At 41.8% G+C, this 24,572-nt stretch overlaps 1 protein-coding gene across 4 annotated transcripts in view; it reads right to left on the reverse strand.

Annotated features, from left to right (window-relative positions):
• Positions 1-24,572, reverse strand: part of HECW2 (HECT, C2 and WW domain containing E3 ubiquitin protein ligase 2) — a 547,978-nt gene that overhangs the window by 20,503 nt on the left and 502,903 nt on the right. For all 4 annotated transcript variants that reach the window (XM_075829943.1, XM_075829941.1, XM_075829942.1 and 1 more), the window contains 2 exons: positions 10,821-10,919; positions 2,910-3,039 (listed from right to left, as the gene is read on the reverse strand). In XM_075829943.1, coding sequence (XP_075686058.1) covers positions 2,910-3,039; positions 10,821-10,919 — 229 coding nt within the window. The remainder of the gene's footprint in view (positions 1-2,909; positions 3,040-10,820; positions 10,920-24,572) is intronic.

Consider the following 24,572-nt stretch of genomic DNA (forward strand, 5'->3'; position numbering starts at 1 on the left):
ATATTTTTATAGTTTGGACTTTTAAGGACACAATGATACCAATTATGTTTGCGAAAAATAAGAAAAAAGTTTTTATAAAAATATTTTTTTACTGTTAATTTTAGTTACCCTAGGGGACTTTACCACGCAATAGTAAGATCGCTCATGCAGTACACTGCAATAGGTATAAATTGCAGTGTATTGCCTCTATCTGTGCTCCACTATTTAATAGCAACCAATCACCACCCCACAATTTTCGTGGTGGGGGTCATTGGGAGACAGAGGGAACCACCTACCTCTCTCTACTTAGATGCTGCGGTCATTATTGATCGCGGCATCTGAGGGGTTAAATGGCCAGGATCAGAGTTATCTCTTATCCGATCCATTGTAGGCGGGTGTCAGCTGTTTAAAACAGCCAGCAACGCCTGTGTATGGTGTAGGCTCAGCTCTGGAGCCCGCACCATCTTGGGGTATCGCAAATACCAACGTAGTTGTACTTCGGATGTCGCCAAGTATTTAATAAATACATACGGTTTTGCCTTCATGTAAAGTCCTGTATAAAGTTCTTACTATGAGAAGATATATGTGGGGAAATGTACATGTGGAGTTTCTATGGGTAAAAATACATAGAGGGAAAAATAATAAGAAAATACTACTGAAGTATAAGCCACCAAATATAACAGAATCCATAGAAAATCTAACACTAAGAGAAATAGACAAGGATACAAGGTTGTTATTATGGGGACTTCAACTACCTAGATAACACTTGCGAAACTGAAACCTGTAGATCTCATAAAGGAAACAGGTTTTTGTCAATAACTAAAGATAATTATATTTCCCATCTGGTGCAGGCTCCAATTAAAAGGAGAGAGCCCTTTTGGACTTAATATTAACCAATAGACCTGACAGAATAACAAAGGTGCATATTAAAGGGACATCTAGGAAATAGCAACCATAATATAATATACTTCCACTTATGTTACAATAGGATGTTTTATTGAGGAGCCACAAAAGGCGAAGTTCGATGAGCTCTGAGATGCCCTTTACCTCATTGACTGGAACAAGACCACAAAAATAAGTACAGATGGTAAATGGGATTTTTTTTAAAAGCATCATACATTTTCATTGTGAGAGGTACACACTTTACTGGAACAAAAGGGTTAGAAACAGTAGAAAACCAATGTGGATAAATAAAAATGTAAAGGAGGAAATAAATAACAAAAATAATTTATTTAAAATTTGAAAACAGATAGGCAGTGAAGAAGCATTAAAAAGCTATAGGAAAAACTTACATTCTGTAAAAAATAGATCAAAGCAGCAAAGTTGGAGACAGAGATATGGATTTCCAAAAAGAGTTCGGGTATGTTCACACGATTAACAAAATACGTCTGAAAATACGGAGCTGTTTTCAAGGGAAAACAGCTCCTGATTTTCAGACGTTTTTTGAGCAACTCGCGTTTTTCGCTGCATTTTCTACAACTGCTTTTTGAGCTGTTTTCAATAGAGTCTATGAAAAACGGCTCCAAAAACGTCCCAAGAAGTGTCCTGCACTTCTTTTGACAAGCCGTCATTTTACGCGCCGTATTTCTACAGCGACGCGTAAAATAAAGACTTGTGGGAACAGAACATTGTAAAACCCATTGCAAGCAATGGGCAGATGTTTGCAGGCGTAATGGAGCCATCTTTTCAGGCGTAATTCGAGGCGTAAAACGCCTGAATTACGTCTGAAAATAGGTCGTGTGAACATACCCTTAGGGTGCAGTGACACGTGGCATATTTGGCTTGTATTTCCAGAGTGAACAAATACGCTGCAGAATACTTTACAATGTAAGCCTGTGGGAAAATATTTTGCAACCCAAGTAATTAAGAGATCTGAGTTGTGGAGTTTTTTTTCCATTGCACATTGTACAGTTTTCCGCAACATTTTTACACTGCAGAAATACAAGTAAAATACGCCACATGTGACTTCACCCTATAATTAACCCTAACATGTTCTTTAATTATATAAACATTAAAAAGTGTAAAAAACTGTTGGATGAGTGACATCCAGTGACAAAGCAATGACTGAAAAAATGTGGAGGCTGATGAGGAGAAATCACATTTATTAAACATTTTTTTACACTGTGTTCACAGAGGAAAATGAAATGTCAGGCGAAATGCAGGAAGATAAACTAAACTCTCAGAGCCGGATTAAAAAGATTAAAATAGACAAATTACCGGGTCCGGGTGACAGTCGCCCTCATGTTCTAAATTAATTAATTACAGTAGTAGACAGACTCCAGACACACAGAAACCAAAGAAATAGATGGAATAGGTGCTCTACTGTACCCAAATATTATCAAAATGAAGGTTATTTAGTTTAGAAAAAGACTGCTGAGGGGGTGACCCAATAACTACAGTATGTATAAATATATCAAAGGTCAATCCAGAGATCTATATCATGATCTATTTATACCCATGCCTGTACAAAAAAAACAAGGGCCATCTTCTATGTCTAGGGGAAAGAAGGTTTCTACACAAATATAGAAGGGGATTCATTACTGTAAAAGCCGTTACACTATGAAACTCTCTGCCAGAGGAAGTTGTCATGGAGAATTCACTAAAATAGTTCAAAAGGGGCATGGATGCCTTTCTTGGGTGCAATGATATTACAAGTTATGGTTACTAGATTATTGGAGATGGGTCATCGATCCAAGTATTTATACCGATTGACATATTGGAGTCAGAAAGGCATTTTTCCCTAAGATGAGGAAAATTGGCTTTTGCCTCAAAGGGTTTTTCATTTCACTAGATAAACATTGTGGTATAATAGGCTGAACTAGATGGACAATGTTTTACCATTTATGCTTCTTTAGCTATTATACGTTTTGCTGTATACTGTGTCAGTTTGTTAGTCCCTATAAGCAATGATATAATACACATTTCTTTACCTGACCAAATACTTCTTCATTGACGGTGAAAGTAAGATCTAGAATATCATGGATATCATTATCTTTCATCCACTGTAGACTTTGATGAAACTCTTCATCAAGATATTCTAAGTCACTCAAATCACAAAGTCTGAAAATTTAAAAAGTACAGACAAATAAATGCACTGACGGACACACTAGAAATTGGGTTGTGTAGAAATCCCAACTTAAAATTAACATAGTTATTATGAGATAAAATTAGAATTATAATTTTCCCTCAGGAGACAACTAGCTGATTTCCCAGATATTATCGTTTTTTGTTTTTTTTTCTAATATCACATAATCTGTACACAGCTTATACAGTATGCACAAAGAAAAGAGAATAAACAAACACTATTCTTATAATTTCCACCCTCCCAAACCCATGGACATACTTCAAGAATCTTCATATCTTGAAACACAATAATAGAATCAGTTTTTTGGTTTGTGGTAAAGAAACCTCTAAATTGTCTTATGGCAGAGAAGGCACATGTTGGTTCCATTTCATCAATACAAATGTTACATCCAGTGGCGGACCCGAGGACCATGGCCGCCCAAAGTAAATTGTCGTTTTCGTTGCATTTTTCTGCCGCGAATAGTGGCAAAAAATGCCGCAAAACTGCATTGTGTATGTCCTAAAAAAGGACCTGCAGATATAAGGTCAGATGACCTTATAGTTGCAGTTCTTGTTACTGTTGAAAGACAAGCAGGTCATATGACTATGTCGGCAGGTCCTAGTACAGCAGCAAGACTCCATAGAGAAGACTGTGTGCTGCTATGTAAGTATATGGAGTTTGTGTTCGTTTAAGGGGTCTGTATTTAGGGGTCTGGGGTCTATTAGTTTATGGTTCTGTAGTTAGGGGGTCTGGTCTGGGGTCTGTATTTAGGGGATCTAGTCTGGGGTCTGTATAAGTTTGGGAGGTCTAGTCTGGGGTCTGAATTAGTTTAGGGGGTCTGGTCTGGGGTCTGAATTAGTTTAGGGGATCTGTTTTTAGGTGGTCCGATCTGGGGTCTGTATTAGTTAAGGGGTCTGTATTTAGGAGGTCCGTATTTAGGGGCATATACACAGGAATGAAGTAGAGGACAGGGGAACTCTGGGAAATAAGGGCACTTGTCTCAAGGGCTATAAAAGTAGAAAAATGTATTCACGAAAATATATAAAAAAGAAAATATGATTTACCATCATAAGTGATCCTGAATCACCATAAGGATGCCATAAACCCACCCTGGTAAAAATATAACAATATAGCAACCAGGAATAGAAATAGTGCATATAAACCCAGATTAGGGAGATACATATGGTAGCATATAAATAATGTACCAAAGTAACATATTAGATCATTTGCAATTCAAAATCCATGCAATTAGTATATGTACACCCAAGAATGAAAGACAATATACTGCAATACATTAGCATTGCAGTATATAATGCAAGCAATCCAACGATCGCTGGTTCAAGTCCCCTAGGTGGACTAATAAAAAAAAAAAGTAAAAATCAGTTAAATAACGTTTGTTTTTTTATGCATAAAAAATATATATATTAAAAAGTTCAAAAAAAACAACCTTTTTCCGATCTTCCCCCAAAGCATTGTAGAAAAATAAATAAACAAACATAATTGGTATCGCCGCGTCTGTAAAAGTCTGAAATATTACAATATATCATTCTTTAACCCACATATAGAACGCCGGTAAAAAAAAAGTAAAGCGCCAGAATCGCTGTTTTTTGTTCACCTCATCTCCCACAAAAAATGGAATAAAAACTGATCAAAAACTTGCATGTACACCAAAATATGCCCTCATGCCGCTCAATCGACGAAAAAATAAAAAAAATTATGGCTCAGAATTTGGCGACACAAAATATATTTTATTCCTTACTTTTCGTTTTTTCCATGTAAAAGTAGTAATATACAAAAACAACTATATGAATTTGGTATCGTCGTAATGTCATTGACCCACAGAATAAAGTTAACATGTCGTTTTAATTGCACGGTGAATACCGTAAAAACGAAGCGCAAAAAACAATGGAGGAATCTTTTTTTTTTTCATTTTCTACCTGACGGACACAGGTTTCAGCGCTAGATACAGCTGCTCTGTATACAGGATACAAAGCAGCTGTATCTCAAAAAGTAAAAATATTTTTTAATAAAAAGTATTTTGAAAGCTGCACTAGTCACACTGATAGACATTTTTATATATATAAAAATAATATTTCAAAGTGTCATTTCTGGACAACGCTGAGTGGAACGGTGGGTCCACGGCACAACTGGAGGGCACCAGGTAAGGTATGTGTTATTTTACCATGTTGTATGTCCCAGTCCCCGAGACCAAACGGTTGCTTCAATTGTGTCCGCGTCCTTAGAACGCGAATACAATTAAAAGCGCAGGCAAGCTAAGAGAACCTTTAGTTCCCTTCCTCACCATTCGGTGCTTTTCTTGTGGCACAGGCGGCGCGATGACGTCATCGGGCCATCTCGCGTCGTTCCTCTATGGAAGACCTGATCAGAAAAGACCAGGCCTGCATCAACTGCAAACGCAAATAGTGATCCTGGGCCGACTCTAGTAACTAGCACTAGGTTCAATGTAGTGCGCACACCCATGATGCGGCAAAATTCTGACGCATCTCGTGTGATCCTGCGCCACTTACAAGGCTCAGTAAACTAAACAGTGACAGTTCTACGATGTCATTGGTTTGTTTACATCACGTGGTGGCCTGTTACCGAAGTTCATTGGCCTATTTTTAAAAGCAAGCCAATGGCCCGGGATAACCTGGGACCATGGGATTACTAACTAACTAATGACAGCTTAGAGCTGTCACTGCTTAGTTTACTGTCACAGACACTAAAGGAGGGTAAGTATAATAATTGTTTTGCTTTCTTACTTATTAGTGTTACTAATTTTTTTTACAGGTTCGGTTTTTGGACTACTTTGGATTTGAGGACTACTGCGATGACGGCTTTTTTATTTTCAATAAAATGGTTAACGAGGGTTGTGTGGGGGGTTTTATTTCAATAAAATATTTTTTACGCGTTGGTGTTTTTTTTAACATTATTACTACTGCCTTAGTAATGGCCGCTGTGTGATAGACTGCGTCAATTACTAAGACGGGGCTTAGTGCTAGATATTATTAGCCCGGTACCCACCGCCATTAGGGGTACCTGGAAGAGCCAGGTATGATTCAGTACCCAACCATCTGCAGAGACGGTAGGGCACTAGGGCGGCCGCAGGCTGGGATATTAGGCTTGGAAAACCCCAAAACAGTGGCCCTTCCCACGCTGGTAATGCTAGACTGCTGCTGCTATGTTGTATCTGGAAAGTTATAAAAAATGGAGGGGACCCCATGTTTTTTTTAAAAAAAAAAAAAAAAAAAAAAATTGAAAAAAATGACGGGGTCCCCCCATTTTTCATGACCAGCCTCATACAACATAGCAGCAGCAGGCTAGTATTACCAGTGTGGGGAGGCCCATGATTTTTGGGCTTTCCCAGCCTAATGATACCAGCCTGCGTCTACCCCAGTGACCGACCATCATTACAGATGGTCGTGTACTGGATCGTACACGGCTCTTCCCGGTACCCCTAGTGGCGGTGGGTACCAGGGTAATAATAGGGGTTAATGCTTGCCTCTTCACCAACTAACACTAAGCTCCGCCTTAGTAATGGACGCTGTCAATCAAAAAGTTAGAATTACGAAGGCAATAGTAATAAAGTTAAAAAGAAACACAGACACAGAAAAAATATTTTATTAAAATAAAAAAAAAACACACAACCTTCGCCGTCATCGAAGTAGTCTCAAATCCCAGTCCAACAACCAAACCTGTAAAAAAAAAACACACAGATAAAAATATTAGTAACACATAAAAAAGCAAAGCAATAATGACCTTTTCTGGGTCCAGTGCTGTAGCCGCAATGTCAGCGAGCTATGCTGTTTCCGTAATTTCAGGAGTTATGCGGGCGTCAGCACTAAAAGTGCTCAGGGCAGCATAAACTGTAAATACGGCCCTGGTGGTCGAACTCCTGGGACCCAGTCTGCACCCCTTCTTATTGTTTTGTTTTTTGTTTCTTTCCTATTTTTACTTTTTGGGTGGCACCTAAATGGATAAGGATTAAATAGCCTGATGAATCATGTATGACCATTTGTAGTTCATCTGCTCTTGTAAGGGTAAATTAAATTGATGTTGAATTAGGCTGTTCATTGGCTGCTTGCATGTTTATATGTTTACTCTATACTGACATTGCTACGCAACGCTCCGAAGAAGTCACGTGGTGACGAATTGTGTCAGCGTACGTAGCTTACGTTCAGACGTCACACGCCGGGATCTCGCTTGTTTGGCAGCATGCTGACCTGGATGGTGTCTACATTATATATGATGCACGCTTTATACATTATTTATATGCTATCATATATACCTCCCTAATCTGGGTTTATTTTCACTATTTCTATTCCTGGTTGCTATATTGTTATATTTTTACCCGGCCAAATTTGTGAATACATTTTGATACTTTTATAGCCCTTGAGTCGGGTGCCCTTATTTCCCAGAGATCCCCGTCCTCTACTTCATTCCTACGCATATTTATCTATTTCTGTGTTTCACCGTGCTACGTGTACTGTACTCCGGTGGGACTGTTAAGAGCCTTTTGTTTTTCTGTATTTAGGGGATCTGGGTTCTGTATTAAGTTAGAGGGTCTGTATTTAGGCGTACAGCACAGAAGCAAGTGTAGCGTCCATGGCCGTGGACCGGCGTGATTACTTACCCCCGGCGGCCGCAGCCATGGATCTGTGAGAGCTGGCTCACATCCCCCTCCCAGGAGACGCCAGAGCTCACTTCTGCTCCGGTCCGCTGTGCTCCGTAGGGTGCGCGAGCACGCTCGTGCCCGGCCTTAAAGGGCCAGCACATGCCCATGGGAATCATTATCAATTAGCCCATGATTCCCTTGGACTATAAGAAGGGCCCTGCCCCTTTGCTCATTGCCGGAGCGTTGTTAGTATTCCCATGTCAGTCTTGCAAATGGTCCCTTAGTGTTATCCTGTTCCTGTTGTTACCCGTGCCCTGTCACCTGTATCCTGTTCTGTGTTATTGTTCCTGAGCCTGTTAGTGCTAGAGTCGTGTCCTACTGCACCTGCTGTTATCTGCCACGTCCAGTGTCTTCTGCCAAGTCCAGTGTCTTCTGCCATGTCCAGTGTCTTCTGCCATGTCCAGTGTCTTCTACCACGTCCAGTGTCATCCACCACGTCTGGCACAACCTGCTGCACCTGCTGTTATCCGCCACGTCTCACCGTAACCTGCTGCACGCACCTCCATCCGTGCTAAAGCCTCGGCCACTGTCTGGACTATTCAGGTACCGTAGTGTGGGACTTTGTATTGCTTGGGTGCTCTGTTGTTTGGCCAGCTGCCTCCCCCCTACGGCGGTGTCGCCTAGAGGGTCCACATACCCAGAGACCGTGACAGCAAGACTCCATGAGAAGTCTGTGAGCTGCTATGTAAGTATATGGGCACTGTGTTAGTTTAAGGGGCCTGGGGGTCTGTATTTAGGGAGTCTGGTCTGGGGTCTGTATTAGTTTAGTGAGTCAGGTCAGGGGGTGTGTAATTAGGGGGTCTGGTCTAAGGTCTGTATTTATTTAGGGTGCTTGTTCTGGAGTCTGTATTTGTTTATGGGGGTCTTGTCTGGGGCCTGTATCTATTCTAGGGTGTGAAGTTATTAGTCTGAGTTAATAGATGGGCCTGGGATCTGAATTTGCATAGGGATCTTGTCTGGGGTATGGAATAATTTAGGGGGTTTGGTGTCTGAATTTTTACGTTTCTAATGAGGCTGGAAATGGCTACAGAAGTGAGGGGCAAAGATGTCTCGCCAAGCAACTCTGCAGTCTTCAGGAGAAGTCGCCATATCAGTTCATGTCAGATGGAAAAGAAAAGAGAACGACACCCATCAGAGAAGACGTCACCTGTGAGTCACTGGATATATAGAGGATCTGTCCCCTCTTTTGACATGTCTGTTATAGGATATTCTTGTATTCCACAAAAAGTCTTTGTGGAGCCTAGGACTAATAAACAAACGGGTGTTACCTGTTGTGTCCGCGGTCGCTGAACGTCGGCACGATGTACTTACCGACAGCCGCGACCATGGGACACTAAGTGCTTGTCGGCAGCTCCCTCCCAGGAGACGCCAACTCACGGGGCTGCACTCTACTGCCTCTAGGGTGCACACACTCTTTCCTGGCCTTAAAGGGCCAGCACGCGCACCAACCAAATGTTCGCTAACCTATCCCTTTACTTCCTGGACTATATAAAGGGCTCCGCCTTCTAGTCCGTGCTGGAGCGTTGTTGTATTCCCATGTTAGTCTTACAAATGGTCCCTTAGTTGTTATCCTGCTCTCAGTGTTCCCGTATTCTACTACCTGTATCACGTAACTGTGCTTATTCCTCAGCTGTATCTAGTGTTGGAGTTGTGTTGTCATCTGCCACATTCCATGTCATCTGCCACATATGGTATCATTTGCCACGTCTGGTGTCATCTGCCATGTCTGGTGTCATCCGCCACATCTGGTGTCATCCGCCATGCCAAGCATCACCTGTGCACGTGTCTGCTACTCCGAGCATCCGCCTGAACATCCTCCCAGGTACTCTTACCCCAAAGACTGTTATTGACTGTAGTTTGACAAGCTGCTACTTCGCTACGGCGGAGCAGTCTAGTGAGTCCACATATCCCACAATCGTGACATTACCATTCCCATTGTCAAGAGGATGTGTCCCTACACAGTGTGATACTGTCAGCGATGGTTGGAGACAGTCAGTATGTAGGGACACAGCCCTTTTGACAAGGGTAATCATAACACCCATTTGTAATTGCTCGCACAGAAAAGTGGTGTTAACTATAGACACGGCAGAGCAGCGGTGGAAAAGGGGGGAGCAAGTTTGGAGAACAGCCCAGGGCCTATGGTCTACTTAATCCACCACTGCTTGCATCCTACCTTTATTTTGCAGGATGGTGTGCAATTATTTTATGTATATCCTTCCAATAACAGATCAGTAGAATTAGTCTAATTGCATATACTAGTTTTAGTACTAAATAAATTACAGAGTATTGTATGGTATGTCTTTCAATACATTATGGGGGGAATAAGGCCACATTCACACGAACGTGTTTTTTGCGGCCGAAATTCCCCCGAAAATCCACGGGAGAATTGCGGCCCCTTTCATTTCTATGGGGCCATGCACACGACCGTAGTTTTTGCGGTCTTTGCACGGCCCGGGAACCCGCACCGCAGAAAGAACGGGCATGTCCTATTACGGCCGTCTTCTGCAGTCCGGGCTCATTGAAAACAATGACGGCGGCCATGTGCATGTCCTACGATTTGCGGGCGGCCCGCGGCTGACAGTCCGCAGCCGGCCGACCCGAAAATCACGGCCGTGTGCATGAGGCCTTAATCAAGGACTGTATGATCAGACTTAGAAAAGTTGCAATTTGCGCAAAAACTTGAGTTTGAGATTTTTGCATTTAGTTACATGATTTCCACCACTTTTCCAAAAATCGGGCAGGCATTAGCTAAATTGGACATAGCCTATAATTTACACCAGAAACTGGCGCAAATATAGCGAAAATCTACAGCAGCTCCCTTTCAGGCGCGCGGACGGCCAGAAATGCAACTAATTTATTAAGAGACGTGCGCCTCTTAATAAATTAGGCGGTACTTGCTCCAGCGATCTTTATATGAAGTATGAAATGCCAGCCTTAATAAATTTGCCCCTTTGAATTTGCGTGCACTGACAATACGCATTTTAAGGCAAACGTCCCTCCTGTACATATTTGCTAACATTGCAATGGAGTCTATTCATGATGTTAACATTTCTTTGTATTCAAACAATGCAGCATACACAGTATATGTTATGGTAAACTTACATTCGAAGGAGGGCCTTATAAAATGGACGTGTGAAAAAGGCATCTAACAAGTACTGATGTATAAGAGCAAGACCCAGGATACGACCACTGAATCTAAACCTGGAAAACAAACATATTTTAGGGGTCTATTATTAGATAAAATATTGTGTAAATAAACAGCTTAACGAATAGCCAAAACATAGATTAATTACAATCTATAAAATAATTACCTATTACAGAAATGACTAGAAATAAAAATTGCAAATTGAAACAAAGATTTCTGAGATTTCAAGACAAAGGTTGTTATCTAGCGCTTAATACACTAATGCATGTTATTTTTCAGAACCGATTACAGAGATTTTAATATGGAACTCTTGAATATCTAGTGTTTGCTCATTTACAATATTAAATTTGAAACTCAAAACTAGCCAAAGTAATTATTAACATATATAAAAAATACCTATAGAATATTGAAATAAGGTACCAGTCCGCATTAATAGTATTTTAATAGATTTCAGCACATATATGTAAGCTCAAAGTACACTTAATGCACATTTCAGATTATTCTAAGGGTAAGGCCACACAGAGCGGCACTGACCTGGCTGCAATTCTGCCAACAACCGCATCGGCACCATGTTCGTCGGATATGTCATTGCTTGCAATATACTTTCATGTGCTATGACTGAAATAACACTTCAACACCTGTGTTCTGTGTTCAAGAGAATGCAGAAAATACTGCAGACTGACAAACACAGTGGGCAAGCTTTTATATGTTTATTTTAAAGGCTACATAAACTTTGAAAGCTATTTTTTTTTTTAAAAAAAGGTCAATCAGTGTGTTTTGCAACTTTATTATTAGTTTTTATTAAAAATTATTTTAAATTTTTGAGATACAGCTGCTCTGTATTCTGTGTACAGAGCAGCTGTATCTTACGCTGAATCCTGTATGTACCTGTCAGGTCCGCGGGACTGACGGGTTCAGTGTCAGCGGATCCTGTGTGTCACTGACATGCAGGATCCCCCTGTTATCCATCACATCTAAGTTCATAACTTAGATGTGATTGATTACTGATGGATCCTGCGTGTCTCCCGCTGACACTGAACCCGTCAATCCTGCAGACCTGACGCATTCCGGTATTACCTCGCGATATAGATGCTCTATATACAGAATACAGAGCAGCTGTATCTTAAAAAGCACATTTTTTTTAAGGTGTACATAGCCTTTAAGAACTAATATCGCCGTACCTCAGCTGTTTAGCTAATAGCTTGGGGTTCAGAGTAGTGATTAGGAGACAATAGTATTCAGGTCCGGCGTCCACTGCCATTATGGCTCCTCCTGGCCCCGGCTGGAGTGTTGCCGACAGGATTCCGCTTCTAGAGGGAGCCCCTGTCTAGGAGGCGGCATAACTACCGTTGTAGCAGACATAGCGGCTGCTATGGGGCCCGCGGCATGAGGGGGCCCGTGCAGCCTGCCTTCACGGGCCCCACCATGCCCAGTGGCCCAGCTAGCAGCCGCTATGACTGCTACAGCGTTAGCGATGCCACATACAATAGTATCTGCGTCCTTAGGACGCAGATACTATTGAACGCTATGGCAGAGCAGGGAGGTAGCTCCCTATTCTGCCATTTACTAGGCTGCAGACTCCCAGACAGAGTGCTAATAGTGCTCTGCCTGGGACTCCGGCACTGGGGTTGCCCCTGACACCACTGTCCATATATGGATAGTGATGCCAGGAGGAGAGAAGGAGTCCCAGGCAGAGCGCAAGAAGCGGCTCTGCTCCGGGTCTCTGTCTCTGGGGAAGCCCCTGACATCACTGTCCATCTATAGACAATGATGTCAGGGGCAGAGCAGTGTCCCAGGAAAAGTGCTAGTAGCGCTCTGCCCAGGACTTTGGCTCTGTTATTGCCCCTGTCATTACTATCCATATATGGACAGTGATGTCAGAGGCTTCCCCATAGCTGGAGCAGAGACTTGGCTAGCGCTCTGCCCGGGACTTCAGCTCTGCTCCAGACATCACTTTCCATACATGGAGAGTGATGTCAGGAGCAGAGCAGGAGTCCCAGACAGAGTGCTAGTAGCACTTTGCCCTGGACTATGGCCCTGGGGTTGCCCCTGACATGACTGTCCATATATGGACAGTGACGTCAGGGGCTCTTCCTGAAGCGGAATCGCCTTCCAGAGCGGCGGCAATGCTCTGGTTGGGGATTCCACTCCTAGATGGAGCCCCAAAGGCGCTACCTACAGGGAGGGGTGCTGTGTGGCATTACCAAGGAGCAGGGCTGTGTTGCACTACCTGGGAGGGGGGGATGTGTGGCACTACCTGGGAGCGGTGGCTGTGTGGCACTACCTGGGAGGGGTGGCTGTGTGGCACTACCTGGGAGGGGTGGCTGTGTGGCACTACCTGGGATGGGTGGATACGTGGCACTACCTGGGTGGGGTGGATGCATGGCACTACCTGGGAGGGGGGGCTGTGTGGCACTACCTGGGAGGGGGGCTGTGTGGCACTACCTGGGAGGGGGCTGCGAGGCACTACCTGGGAGGGGGCTGGGTGGCACATCTGCAGTGGGCACTAAATTTATGGGAGTACAAACTGGGGGCATAACTTCTTTATGGGGGCATAATCAGGACCTAAATACTATATGGGGGCACAAAGTGAAATTTTCTGCAATTTTACTGCTGCCGTGAGTTACCCCCGCAAAGGGGCCCACTAAGTCTGTGTCGCCCAAGGGCCCACTTAAACCTGGAGCCGGACCTGATAGTATTGGATCCTGATCATGTGATCTCTGTTATAAGCAACTGCTTTATTAAATAGAAGGCTCACTCCTTCTTCCGTCTTCAGCCTCTTATCACTTGCAGTTTATGTAAGGGGAAACAGTTATGGGAAAAGAAAGCCAGGAAAAAGGAAACAGTGTAAATCATTGTAAAAAAAAAAAATATATATTGAGAGTTAAATTAGATGTATGGTTAATATCAGGGTAATATTAGCAATAGGTTAGTGATCTACAAATGCTCTAAACCTTGCGTTTTTTTCCCTACATAAAACAATATATATATATATATATATATATATATACATATACACACACATGTATATATATATATATATATATATATACATACACATGTATATATATATATATATATATATACATACACATATATATATATATATATATATATATATATATATATACAGTATATGAAACTCAAAAAAATATTTCATTTTTAGTAGTTGCACAATAATGGCACGCAGATTATACAGCATGGAGCAACCGTAAACTATGCTGTGCTCCAATAGCTCTATTAGTGACAGATACTGCTTCAGAAGATTTTTTCCGACAGCGACAACACCACCACAAGTTTTGCTTGTGTCACAAGGCTACAAAATCATATGAAGGAAGGTAGAGAAACCAATATGGGAAATGCATCTTATGCCGTAATGACACACATTTTTGGGGATCTCACAGTATCCTTTTCTCTGAAGTTTCCCCAATAAAGCAATGCCTGGAATTAATGTGGAAGTGCCAAATATTTCCCCCCTACTTAAGATTTTTTATTACTGACAACTTTTTGTAGACCAGACAAATCTGTATGTTAGGCTATTTATCTCACAAAAACAGTCGTCTGGTTATGTAAAAGTCCTGGCCACCACAAATATTCCGGAGATAAAAGCATTTTTAGGGTAGGAACACGCTGTGTCAACCAAAACATTCAGGCCCTGATCACACAGAGGTTTTTGCCGCGGATACTGCGGTAAAAAATGGCCGAAATTGCCTCCCTTTGATTCATAAAAAAATAAATACTTGCAGGAAAAAGAAGCGACATGCCCTATCTTGAGGCGTTTCAATGGGAGACGGAAAAAACGCTGCGAACGGCCACAGCCTCTTTTTTACACGTTTTTTTAACTTATTTTATGGCAAAAAACGCTTGCGGTTTTTACCTTTGCCTGTTGAAAAAAGAGGTAAAAAACGCCTCAAAAATTGCGGCAAAAAACACTTTTAAAATTGCGGCAAAAAACGCCTGTGGTGCAAAACCACTTAAAAAAAACGGAGCTAATTTTTCCAGGCAGAGTTTTCTGCCTGCAAAAAAACTCTGTGTGAAGAGGGACTTATACTTACCCCCTCCCTCTCTTCTTTGCGTAGTCCAGCCTCCTGGGATGACGTTGCAGGCCATGTGTCCGCTACAGCGGTTACATGGGATGAAACGTCATCCCAGGAGGCTGGACTGGAGAAGAAGCGATGAACTCTGGGTAAGTATAACTTTTTTTTTTCTTACTTGCGATTTTTGCACTGTGATTTTGCCGCAAATATCGCAACACACGCGCGGGTTGTTGCGGGTTTAAGCACCCCATTGAATTCAATGTGGAAAACACGCTACACAAGAGCAGCGATTCCGCAGCATTAATTGACATGCTGCAGCTGATAAAACCGAATTGCAGTTCAATTTATGTGCGTGTTTTTCGGCTGCTTTTTTCCGCTGTGTGGGGATGAGATTTGTAGAAATCTCACCCACACCGCTGCTACCATAATATGCTGTTGAAGATCCGCAGTGTTTACGCCTAATGTGTTCCTACCCTTAACCCCTTCCCTCTTTGGCCACTTTTGACCTTCCTGACAGAGCCTCATTTTTCAAATCTGACAAGTTTCACTTTATGTGGTAAGAACTTCGGAATGCTATCACCTATCCAAGCGATTCTGAAAATGTTTTCTCATGACACATTGGACTTTAAATTACTGGCAAAATTTGCTCGATATGTTCAGTATTAAATTGTGAAAAACACCAAAATTTAGCGGAAAAAATTAAAAAATTTGCATTTTTCTCAATTTGAATGTATCTGCTTGTAAGACAGGCAGTTATAACAAAATTGTTCCTAATTAACATCCCCCATATGTCTACTTTAGATTGGCATCGTTTTTTGAACATCCTTTTATTTTTCTAGGACGTTACAAGGCTTTGAACTTTAGCAGCAATTTCTCACATTTTCAAGAAAATTTCAAAAGGCTATTTTTACAGGGGCCAGTTCAGTTGTGAAGTGGCTTTGAGGGCCTTATATATTAGAAACCCCCAAAAAGTCACCCCATTTAAAAAACTTCACCCCTCAAAGTATTCAAAACAGCATTTAGAAAATGTCTTAACCCTTTAGACATTTCACAGGAATTAAAGCAAAGTAGAGGTGAAATTTACAGATTTTTAATAGAATTTTTTTTATAACACAGAAGGTTTTACCAGAGAAATGCAACTAAATTTTTATTGCCCAGGTTCTGAAGTTTTTAGAAATATCCCACATGTGGCCATAGCGTGCTACTGAAATGAAGCACCGGCCTCAGAAACAAAGGAGTACCTAGAGGATTTTGGGGCCTTATTTTTATTAGAATATATTTTAGGCACCATGTCAAGTTTGAAGGGCTCTTGCGGTGCCAAAACAGTGAAAATCCCCCAAAAGTGACCCCATTTGGGAAACTACACACCTCAAGGAAATTATCTAGGGGTATAGTGAGCATTTTGACAGCACAGGTTTTTTACAGAAATTATTGGAAATAGGCCCTGAAAATGACAATCTAAATTTTTTCAAAGAAAATGTAGGTTTAGCTAATTTTTTCTCATTTCCACAAGGACTTAAGGAGAAAAAGCACCATAAAATTTGTAAAGCAATTTCTCCCGAGTAAAACAATACCCCACATGTGGTAATAAACGGCTGTTTGGACACACGGCAGGGCTTAGAAGTGAAAGAGCGCTATTTGGCTTTTGGAGCTCAAATTTAGCAGGAATGGTTTGCGGAGGCCATGTCGCATTTACTAAGCCCCTGAGGGGACAAAACAGTGGAAACCCCCCACAAGTGACCCCATTTTGGAGACTACACCCATTGAGGAAATTATCTAGGGGTATAATGAGCGTTTTGACCCCACAGTTTCTTTGCAGAAATTATTGGAAGTAGGCCCTGAAAATAAAAAACTACATTTTTTCAAAGAAAATGTAGGTTTAGCAAATTTTTTCTCATTTCCACAAGGACTGAAGCAATTTCTCCCGAGTAAAACAATACCCCACATGTGGCAGGAATGGTTTGCAGAGGCTATGTCACATTTGCAAAGCCCCTGAGGGGAAAAAAACAATGAAAACGCCCAAAAAGTGACTCCATTTAGGAAACTACACCCCTTGAGGAATTAATCTAGGGGTGTAGTAAGCATTTTGACCCCACAGATGTTTAATAGAATTTAGTAGAATTGGGCAGTGAAAATAAAAACAATCCTTTCTCTTCAATAAGACGTAGCTTTACCGCAAAATTTTTCATTTTCTCAACAAATAAAGGAAAAAAAGTACCCAACATTTGTAAAGCAATTTCTCCCCAGTACGGCATTACCCCATATGTGGTCATAAACTTCTGTTTGGGCACACGGCAGGGCTCAGAAGGGAAGGAGCGCCATTTGGAGTGCAGATGTTGCTGGATTGGTTTCTGGGCGCCTGTGGGCCCAAAACAGTGGAAATCCCCCAGAAGTGACCCAATTTTGGAAACTACACCCCTCAATGCATTTACCTAGGGGTGTAGTAAGCATTTTAACCCTGCAGGTGTTTTGTAAAAATTAGTGTGCACTTGATGTTGCAGAGTGCAAATTGGATTTTTTCCATAGATATGCAAATATGTGGTGCCCAGCTTGTGTCACCATAACAAGACAGCTCTCCAATTATTATGCTGTGTTTCCCGGTTTTAGAAACAACACCCTACATGGGGCACTAATCTTTTGCATGGACATTCGACCAGGCTCAGGAATGAAAGCGTACCATGTAAAATTGAGGCCTAATTTGGCGATTTACAATGTATTGGTTCACAATTGCAGAGGCTCAGATGTTAAATAATAAAAAGAAACCCCTGAGAAGTGACCCCATTTGGAAACGACACCCCTCAGGGCATTTATTAAGGGGTGTAGAGAGCATTGTCACCCCACAGGTCTTTTCCATAAATGAATGCGCTGCGGATGGTGCAAATTAAAAATGTATATTTTTCCCTAGATATGCCATTTCAGTGACAAATATGTCATGCCCAGCTTATGCCACTGGAGACAACCACACCAAAAATTGTTAAAAGGGTTCTCCCGGGTATGACGATGCCATATATGTGGAAGGAAACTGCTGTTTGGGCACACTGTAGGGTTCAGTGCGGAGGGAGCGCCATTTGGCTTTTGGAGAGCGGATTTTGCTTGGTAGTAGATTTTTTGATTATTGCTGGTGTTTCCATTAATAATGTGGCGTTACATGTAAGCCGGGCGGAGTATATCAGGGGCATAGTCAGGTGGTATAATAATGGGGTAAAAAAAACAATAAAATTATCCATAGATGTGTGTTACGCTGTGAAGCAATCCTTTCTGCACAGGCCGGTGTCGCACTGATATATGGCGTCCTTTCTTATCCCCCCTTTGGTCCACAATCCGCACCTTTGCAGTTTGGGGAATTTTTCTGGGAAAGTGTAGTCCTGGTATAATACGGGCACCCTCACTTCCAGCAGATATGTTTGGGCTCTCCCCTTCCTGGTTCCCTAATTTTAGGTCCTTGATAAATCGCCTCTTGAAACAGAAGAAATGTTTCCCTCGACTGCATATTTTTTATTTCCTGACTTATTGGAGCCTTAACTAATTTAATTTTTTCATAGATGTAGTGGTATGAGAGCTTTTTTTTTGCAGGACGAGCTGTAGTTATTATTGGTACCATTTTGGGGTACGTGCGACTTTTTGATCACCTTTTATCCTATGTTTTGGGAGGCCAGGTAAACAAAAAAACCGCAATTCTGGCATGGATTTTTTTATAAAGCGTTCACCGCGCAATATAAATTACATGTTAATTTTATTCTGTGGGTCAGTACGATTCCGGCGATACCTAATTTATATAACTTTTTTATGTTTTACAACTTTTTGCACAATAAAATTACTTTTGTAAAAAGAATGTGTTTTTTCTGTCGCCAAGTTGTGAGAACCATAACTTTTACATTTTTTTGTCGACGGAGCTGTATGAGGGCTTGTTTTTTGCGAGACGAGCTATAATTTTTATAGGTACCATTTTTGGATACGTGCGACTTTTTGATCACTTAATATATATTATTTGTAGGTCAGTGACCAAAAAACAGAAACTCTGGTAAAGTTTTTTACGTTTTTTCTTTACGCTGTTCACCGCGTGCAATAAATAATATAATATTTTGATACCTCAGGTCGTTACGGTCGCGGCGATACCAAATACGTATGGTTTATTATTATTTTTCAATAATAAAGGACTTGATAAGAGAAAAAGGGCGATTGTGTTTTATTTTATTACTTGAAACTTTTATTGTTTTCACTTTTTTTTTTTACTCTTTTTTAATACTTTTTTTTACACTTTTTCTCAAGTCCCACTAGGGGACTTGACGGTCCAACTGTCAGATTAATTTTTTTCTAATACATTGCACTACCTACGTAGTGCAATGTATTAGATCTGCCAGTTATTCACTGACAACAAGCCGATTAGGCTTCGCCTCCCGGCGGGGCCAAATCAGCTTCCGTTATGGCAGAGCAGGAGGTCATTGTGTCTCCTGTTGCCATAGCAGCAGTCGCCAGTCCTGATTGCCTGACAGGGCTGGCGATCTGCTAGCAACCGCTAAGATGCAGCAATCGCTTTCGATTTCTGCATCGAATGGGTTAATGGCAGGGATCGGGGTTAGCTCCGGTTCCTGCCATTACAGGTGGATGTCAGCTGTAACATACAGCTGACTTCCACCGCTGGTGACGCCGGATCAGCTCCTGAGCCATCTTGCCGGCGGCTACGGAAGCCGATCAGGCTCCGCTGCCAGGCGGATCTTGACCGGCTTCCGTGCTAGGCAGATCGGGAGGCCAGTATTAGGCCCCCGGTTGCCATTGCAGCCACCGGAACCCCGGCAATTTCATTGCTGGGGTTCCGATGAGCTGAAAACAGCTTAAATGTAGCGATCACGTTTGAACGCTGCATTGAAGGGGTTAATGGCGGTGATCTAAGCTAATTTCGGTCCCCGCCATTACAGCCGGATGTCAGCTGTCAGATACAGCTGACATCTGGGGATGATGGCACCGACTCAGCTTCTGAGCCGGTGCCAAACATTTGGCGTAAGTATACGACATTTGGCGGGAAGCACTAGCGTTCCATGTCGTATACTTACGACAAATGTCGGGAAGGGGTTAAAAACTTGTTTTAATCCCTTCATGAGGCAGCCAATTTTTGATATTTATTTTCGTTTTTTCCTCCCTGACTTCCAAAAGATTAACTTTTTTTTTTCCCATCGACACAGCCGTATGAGGGTTCGATTTTTGCGGAACAATTTGTAGTTTTTCATTGCACCATTTAATATACTATATAATACTAGCTTTTATACTGGCGTTGCTCGGGAGGTTGACTTACGGTATAGATAGAGTAAAAGCTCACTATTTAAATACCCAATTATGTGTTGTAAGGCCCCATGAAACGACCGTAGAATTAGTCCGTAATTACGGACCCATTCACTTCTATTGCCCATGGACACCTTCCTGTATATTTACAGGAAGGTGTCCATGCCGTAGAAAGGCTCCGCAAAAGATAGGACATGTCCTGTTTCTGCTTTTTATGGACCGTGCTCCCATACTTTATTAAAAGTTAACTCACCTGCTTCTTCCTCCAGTCCGGCCTCCCGGGATGACGTTTCATCCCATGTGACCGCTGCAGCCAATCACAGGCCAATAACAGGCTGCAGCGGTCACATGGACTGCCGCGTCATCCAGGGAGGTCGGACTGGATGTCAAGAGGGACGCGTCACCAAGACAACGGTACGTATGAACTTTTTTTACTTTCAATCGCTGTGGAAACTCTGCCCGAAAGGGCTGCCCCTTCTCTCTTTCCAGCACTGATAGAGAGAAGGGGCTGCCGATTAGTGCAGAAAAAACGGGTCCGTAAGTACGGGTGGAATACTTGTGACACCGGACCCAATGTTATTGGAAGCACCATTAAATATCCTTAACACTATGATCACATGATCAAAAAAAATGTATTCCCTTTAGGAAATAAAAGTCCTAAGCAAGTGCTCCTAGACTAAACTACGAAGTGGTGGATGAGGGGCGGGGACTTCTGATTTATGCCCATTTGGCATCAATGTTTTATATTCCAGTTATATTGTGTTTTATATTCGTTATATTATATATGTTTTATATTCGTTATATTATAGGTTTTATATTCCAGTTATGTATCGTTACACACGAGTTGCAGGTATTTTATGTATATATTATATACCAGTTATTCTATATTTCATTTATGTTATATACGTCATCACCTTATATATATTTTTTTAATTCTTAATAAAATGAGTTTTTGCAGTCCTGTCACTGTATTTCTGGTCTCTACGGGTGGTGCGGCCACATGCTGGGAGTTGTAGTTTCACATGATACAGACGACGTGTCTATTTAATAGATGAGAAGCTCTGCACCTGAGGAGGTACTATAACCCTCAGCATGCCCTCAGTGGGAGGATACATAGAGGACTACTGCACTCTAGGTAACCACTACTCCCCCTAGTAATCCTTTCCTCCGGGATTCACCGTCCAGACCGCGTCCTGCAGTGACATGACATTCATCGGCAGTGGAGGGAGACGTGGAGCCCCCGCTGTACCTCACACATAATGTGGCCCAAAACTGAGGCGGCGGCCGCTCACCCGACTCACCCGCTTCCTGTGAGGGAAACTAGGGACGTCATGTGACACATTTGGAGCATTTCCTTACTGCAGGTCCCCGAAGTCATCGAATGATGTACGTTGCAGCCAATTATGGGCTGCCACGTCATCAATAGGGGACGGAGCCCGTCAGTGCAATCCGTTACCTGGGGAACGTGTGTCCAATCAAAAATACCTATTCCCTGATTTTAAACCAATGAAAAATCGGGCTCTAAACAAACTTTCGAAAATATATATAAGATACTGGGAAACTGAAAAAAATATATGTGGAGTGGAACATGCAAAAAACAGCGTTTCCGCCAGAGTATTTTTTTATTTCTTTTTTACGGCATTCATTGTGCAGTAAAAACAACATATTAACTTTATTCTATGGGTTGATACGATTATGGGGATATGAAATTTCAACAATTCATGCTTTTTTAATTTATTTTTTTATAGCGTTCATCAGGATAAATAACATTTATTGTTTTTATTGTAATAGTTCAGACTTTTACAGACACGGCGATACCAATTATGTTAACTCTAATTTTTTTTAACATTACTTTAGGAAAAAATTTACTTTAAAGAGAACCTTTCACCTGAAAGAAAAATAGGAAGGGAGGAAGCCTCCAGCTCCCCACTCCTGCGTCCTGCACTCAGACCTCGCACGGATCTCCGCGACGGCTCACGGTAAGTAACATAGAAATGAAAGACGGATTGATCCAGCGTGACTTGGTGATTAAAAGGGAATCGATGTTCCCACTTTTATTGACATAGAAAAATGAGTAAAAATGGAAAGAGACGCAGTATCAAGGTGGTTTCGTATGGGCAAATGCCCAAGCCTATGCGTTTCGAACACTAGCCGTGTTGTTATTCATCCACCTGTAGCTATCAGGAATGCAGAAAAAAATAACCCTCAAGGTTCCAAATAGAACCAGGGTAAGTAGAACATATGAAAAAAGCTCTACGTACACACATTCGGAAATAAACCAATTGTATGAGTATGATATAAATAGTGCCCCTGGGCTGGGTCTCCAGTAAAAATAAATATATATACTGGGAAAAGGCAAAAGAGATTATAAAACCATATTTTGCAATGTAGCCCATTGCTGATAGAACATAAACGCAGCCAGAAACACATGTAGCACGTTAAAATACTTTTTATAATAGAAAACACAGAAGAAAAAAATTCAAAAAAGAAAAATACATAGTATATCTTTCCTCAAACAGAAAAATATAAAATAAAGATGAATATAAGCTCACTAACAGTTGCCTGTTTATTGTCTACTGAACTTGGAAAGAGGAAGAAAATTACCGACATGAATACACATGTTCTGATCATTGTTTTTATGAGTGTATGCGAACATTACCGCAGTCAATGTATTTGCAATGTGTGCATTATTTTGCATCCCAAATATATATATTAATTGTACTGCCATGCAAAATGCATACACAAATGAAAATGAAAACGAGATACCTGAATATGTCACAAGATAATGGTTATGCGCCTTACTTTGTATCCACAGATGACACATCTGCTGTCCCACAACAAGAAACATATATATAGATGGAATCCCCAGACATGACAACATCAAGACTCTCTTTGACCAATTTAACACGTGACCAAGGTAAGTAAAACATTGTATACCACAAACTGTAGCCAAAAAGTTAATACTCTGCCATACTATTTGATATCCGATGTTTGGGTTCTATAGTATGCGATCAGATGCCCAAAAAGTTTTTATCATATATAAGATCCATTAAGTTGTGGTTATGACACGTACTGTAAGATATGCTATATATGAATTTCTTTTTTATTTCACATCTGAAACTTTTATTCGTCTTATGCTATACAGGAGTTATACGACAGAGCTAATAATGGAACAGGAGTTCCTTTTTGAGATTCAAGCCTAGAGGGAATCTTGTTTTTAAATTATAGATCTAAAACCTTTCACCTGCCCATACATGTGCAGCTGAGTGCAGCATGTAATAGGCGGGGCTGCACAAACCCTGGGGCATTTAAAAAAAAATTCTTATCCTCCTAGATATCGGTGCCATTATATTTGGCGCCCAATATTTAAATAACCTCCTGAATTGTCAATGGGGCGTGTAATTGGCAAGGGGGCATGTAGCATCGCTGGGACACTGTCTAATCAGCTACGGACAGTGTCACAGCAAGAGCTGGAGAGAGGAGAGCGTGTGCGCGCGCACAAGCTGAACAAGGCTGAACAAGAGATCACACAGTCTTGTCTTTGTCTGCCGACAGTTGAAGAGTGAGTGAGACATTACGCGCGCACCTGCCCGCGCTCACAGCTCCGATGCCGCTGCCGAAGATACTCCCGCCGCCATGGAACAGAAGAAGAAGAATTCATATTCTTCTTCTCCCCTTCTGTTCCGTGGTGGTGGCGGCGGAGCTATGCGCGCACGTGCTCTCCTTTTTCCAGCTCTTTCTGTGACACTGTCCGTAGCTGATTGGACAGTGCCACAGCGATGTTACACGCCCCCTTGCCAATTACATGCCCCATTGACAGTTCAGGGGGTTATTTAAATATCGGGTGCCAAATATAACAACACCGATATTATTAGATTCATTAGGCCCTGAGACTGGCATGACAACCATTGGTACCCTACGATCAAGTTGCGGGGGGGGGGAGCGATCTGCTGTTGGAGTGGGCCGCTCTTCTCTTTCAAACGCCTTAGTTGCAGCTGTCGCTATTGACTGCAGCATCTAAGGGGTTAAACGAGCGGAATCAAATTGATCTCCGATTCCACTTGTTGCAGTGAAGTGTTGGCTGTATTGACTGGGGCATCTAAGAGGTTAAACAACCGAAATCAAAGTGATCTTCAATTCCACCCATTGCAGTAAGGTGTTGGCTGTATTACACATACGACATCCGCTAAGTATGGAACGCGCTCAGCCTGTGAGCCCGCTCCAAAGTTCCCCTTAATGGTTACCACGCACAAGTACATGGCATGCCGTTAAGGGTTTAAACATAGTAAAAAAGACATCCATTCATTCTTACTAGCCAACAAGATCCACCCGTGCTACCCGTTTTTCCAGCAATAATGTCCAAGAAAAGGTATGAAATTTGAATGCGACTCCCAT

This window comes from Rhinoderma darwinii, chromosome 6, assembly GCF_050947455.1.
Source record: "Rhinoderma darwinii isolate aRhiDar2 chromosome 6, aRhiDar2.hap1, whole genome shotgun sequence".
Classification (NCBI taxonomy): Eukaryota; Metazoa; Chordata; class Amphibia; order Anura; family Rhinodermatidae; genus Rhinoderma; species Rhinoderma darwinii.